Below are 4,113 nucleotides of genomic sequence, written 5' to 3' on the forward strand. Positions count from 1 at the left end.
TTGGTGACGGCTGGTCGTGGCTGCGTTTCTCTGCGACTCTTCGTGAGACCTACAACTGCTGACGTAAGTCCTGTCTTGTTTCATTCTGGTGCCGTTGACATCACGTATTGGTTTTTAGAGTCTGTGTTTGGCTACTCGCTGATGAAAGAACATTGTTGTCTTCTTCTGCTGTTGTTGAGAGCAGCTATTGGTTATTACTCTCTGTGTTTAGCTACTGCACGTGATGAAGCAACTCGTCAAGTTATTACACTGTGTGTTTAGCTACTGCAGTTCATGGGGTAGGTTGTCAAGTAAGTGTATGCGTGACAGACGTGTTGTTTCGGTGCTCTTTGGTTGTTTTGGTGTAGTGAGCCTAGTTTTGCTTCTGCATGGTTTGTGTTTTCGTCTTTGTTGCTGCGCCGATGATACGTGTTTCGCATTGGTGCTGTTCTTGTAGGTGTGAACAATGGGCAGGCTAAAGTCTGAGGCGCGAGGGAAAGGGAAGCAAGGTGTCACGAATACTGAAGGCTGCAATGTTGGCTCCTCGAAAGCGAAGAAACTAGAGGCAAGAGTAATGGAAGTCAGTGTTACTATATCTGTCGGTGGTGACGATGTAGACATAGGGTTGTTGGGGTGCATGCGGTTGTTTCTTGAAAGAGAAACATTAGCTGGACTGTGCGCATTGAAGAGAGGAGGAGCCCTATTGCACCTTCATTTGCAAATGGTTATCCGTCTTTGGGCAACCTCGTTGATTGCAGTGAATAGGAGGATAAAATTGCACTTAGGTTGGGGTAAATCAGCACCTGCAGGGCGGAATGGTTTTGTGTCGCGGCTTGAAACAACACAAGATGCATACGTTGAGGGCATGGTAGGGTATTGTTTGAAAGACCAGGATGAACCGCACTTTCGAAAGGTTGTCCACAATATAAGTAGTAATGACGTGAATGCCGACGTAGAATTGTACAGCTTATATGGAGCCGATGAATTGAAGAATAGGGTCTGCTTAACACCGACAAACATCTTTGATAGGGCCCTAATGTATTGGAAATTTAAGCTTCGACATCCAGCAGGAAACGACTTTCTATCTACATTGCATATAATGGTGAAGAGCGGAAACTACTATCCATCATCATGCTGGATAACTCCTTATCATGGCCGTGGAATGCATCTTGCAAAAATCAGAGCATTGTGGAGGTGTATGATATACCCATCCAACGCAACATATGAAGACATTCTCAATATTTTTGTTAATGATGATGTGTATGCAAACACACAATCTCGTGCAGAGTGGTTCAATTCCCGTTGGCAAGAGTGACAAAGGTATGCTTATCATAGTTGATGTAGGACTATGTTTGTTGCCGAGTTTTTGACCATGACCTACGTCTTTTGTAGTCCAACAAGAACTGTTGTCAATGATTTTGATCCTGAACTTGGCATAAGAGATGCAGAAATAGGAGATGATTTCATTCCGCTTGTACATCGTGTTGACGTAATGACAATTGCTAGTGTGGTGTGTTTGCTACCAATAACATTACTGCTTTTTGTTGTGACCAAAAAATATAAACTGATAACAATTTTCTTTGGCTGCAGTGTTGAGATGGATGAAGAAGATGAAAATCAGATGCTTCGACTGAGTGAGATACAACCAGATGACTCTTTCGGTATCATAGAAGATGCATGGATCGACAGGATAGAGGACGCCCTTGCTTCAATTTTGAAAGAGTTGGTTGGAGATCAAGCCACAAATACCCGTCCGCTCCGGTCGGAGCTTATTGAAGCGATACGTAGTTCGAGGCATACTATCGAGGACTATGCAATCAACGTCGCTGACATACAAGTAACAAAGCTAGAAGAGCAGATTTTGTCATTGGGAAAAGAACTGACAGCTCTCAAAGCCCAAGTCAATCGTCTTAATGCAATACTGTGTAGGTTTTCAAATATGGTGAACCGCAGTTAGAACCTGTCATAAATTCTCAAAATGTAAATCGAACTACTCCCATTTTGTAATAACGTAAATCGAACTACTTTGAGGTCGGACATGTTTTGGTTTTTTTGTCTGCAGAAAATCTGAAACAAAAAGTTGGTCTATACAATATAGGGATTTTTTAACACACTGCTGTGTCTCTCATTCCTGTCAACAGTCTCACCACTCTGTGTGTCCTGGTCATGGCAGAGTTCCATCATCGTAGCCTTCTAATGTGTCCTTCCTGTATACAACATCACTTAAAGCGTTGCTGTCTCTTTGATTGTGCCACCTCAGGGACGACAGGCGGACTGCGCACAGGCTTTGTATCTTCTTTTGTTGTTCTGCGCACACCAAACGGCGAGTAAGTGAATCAGCGGATCCAGATCAGCAAGATCTCGCTAGATTCCAGTTAATGCGTGCGGAGACCCATTAGAAGCAATAAAGTGAATTGAGATTAGTAGGGTTGTTCAGCTAGCATTTGAAAATGCTTCATAAGATGGCTTGTGAGAACTCAACAACCCTTGGTTGCAACACTATTATTGACAAGCATGCATGCCATGATCTATCCTCTTTTGCCTTTGCAGTCCATTAGCTGATCTAAAAGTTTGTAATCCTACCTTTTAAAGAACATTTGTGACCTTTAGATAATGCTACCTTTGTAATTTGATTGCTCAAAAGTAGCTCTTTTTGAGATGCATGAAGTTGCTTTCCTTACGGGCATTCCCCATTGTACCGAGACCCAACAATACATTGAGGACTAATTTTGATATTTTGTTCAAAGTATCTTGTTGGATAGGGTCAACGTGGAAGGTTCAATCAAGGACCTCTTTGCCAAATGCCTCCAAAAGATAAAGCCGATCCTCATTCAAACTAGCTAGGCTTGTTGAATTTCCATCACAAATTGGTTAGGCTTGTTGAATTTCCATTACAAACTGATTGACGCTTTGATATAGAAGATGACCTTGTCAAAATTGCTACTTTAAACATTCACTATGTGTCGTGTGGGCCCTTAAAACATTGTGTTTGTTTCAATTTACAATGCTAAAAGAAACCTAGGTTTAGTGTAATCTCACCTACAACTTCTAAAGTTACCTATAAAGTTTAAACTTGAAGGTTTGAAGGTGAGAGTACCCATAGACTTTAAGAAAATACTTTCAAATATGGTATGTTTAACTCTAATGTTTTGCACATGTACGTGCTTTGAGTTATTTTGAAAGTGGTTTGCTTTGAGTACTTATATTGAACTATCTTTTTGTAATCATTGGGTCCATTTGGGTTGCATTTCATGGAAGGGCATGATGAAGAACAAATATTAAGAGTCAGGAATGAAAAGAGAGAGAGAGAGAGAGAGAGAGAGATCCAAAATAGTAGCAACTCAAAGGATCTTACAGGTATGTGTTAGTTGATTATCAATGACTCAATGGTTTCAATAAAATAGAGTGAGTCCTTGAAGCCCATTGGCGTCGTTTGCCAAGGAAAAATTGAGCTAAACTAGGGAAAACCTCAGTGCTTGGATATCATTTTTCATCACTTGCTCTAAGTTTACTTGGAGGAAAGCATCATCTTTTAAAAACCACATAGTTGAAGAGTGTCATCTTCAGTTTTGTAGAGGTGACTTGGGAGTAGTCATACTTGCCAAGTACTTTTTAGGCATAAATTAAAGTCAGACGATGTCAAAGTCTAAAATTTGACACTCAATTGATTAAAAAAAAAATAAAAAAATCAATGTTTGTGAACACTTTCCACTACCTTTGTCGTTTGATTAGGAGTAGGTTAAGTAGTCATCATGGTGGATTTCGAATCTATCTCATTCGTTAAGAGATCATCAATGACTTTTTTTTTTTGAACTTTTAGAGTTTTATGTTCTGGAATGCTAAGGTAAGTTCAATAGGCTACCAAACAATGGGCAAGGTAAAAAAAAAACTGATCTTAAAGAAGTTATAGGAGCACTATGGTACAAGCTAAAACCACCATAGCAAAAAATTTCTAAAGGTTTTCAAAACTAGAGACTATTATCTCTAATGTGATATGCACGCAAATTTTCTTTTTCTAGACAAAAGTGTTTGAATTCCATTGCAAAAGACAAGTCTACCATCAAACTTTAAAAAAAAAGCACTTTCAAGCCAAAAGATAATCCCAAGGGATTCACTGCGTTTTTTCGTACGATA

At 39.8% G+C, this 4,113-nt stretch overlaps 1 protein-coding gene across 1 annotated transcript; it reads left to right on the plus strand.

The window, feature by feature from the left end:
* The first annotated feature begins 445 nt into the window (after nt 1-445).
* On the plus strand, nt 446-1,936 carry LOC147437943 (uncharacterized). Its single transcript, XM_086486034.1, has 2 exons — nt 446-1,017; nt 1,570-1,936. Exons 1-2 carry the CDS (start codon nt 446-448, stop codon nt 1,934-1,936), a joined length of 939 nt encoding a protein of 312 aa, XP_086342160.1.
* Nucleotides 1,937-4,113: the final 2,177 nt, after the last annotated feature.

This window comes from Adiantum capillus-veneris, chromosome 17 (assembly GCF_014529385.1).
Source record: "Adiantum capillus-veneris isolate H3 chromosome 17, ASM1452938v2, whole genome shotgun sequence".
NCBI lineage: Eukaryota > Viridiplantae > Streptophyta > Polypodiopsida > Polypodiales > Pteridaceae > Adiantum > Adiantum capillus-veneris.

Coding starts and splice junctions, on each gene's coding strand:
- LOC147437943 (XM_086486034.1), top strand. CDS start 446: ATGGGCAGGCTAAAGTCTGAGGCGCGAGGGAAAGGGAAGCAAGGTGTC. Junction 1,018..1,569: donor ATCTTTGATAGGGCCCTAAT/GTATTGGAAATT, acceptor CTTTGGCTGCAG/TGTTGAGATGGATGAAGAAG.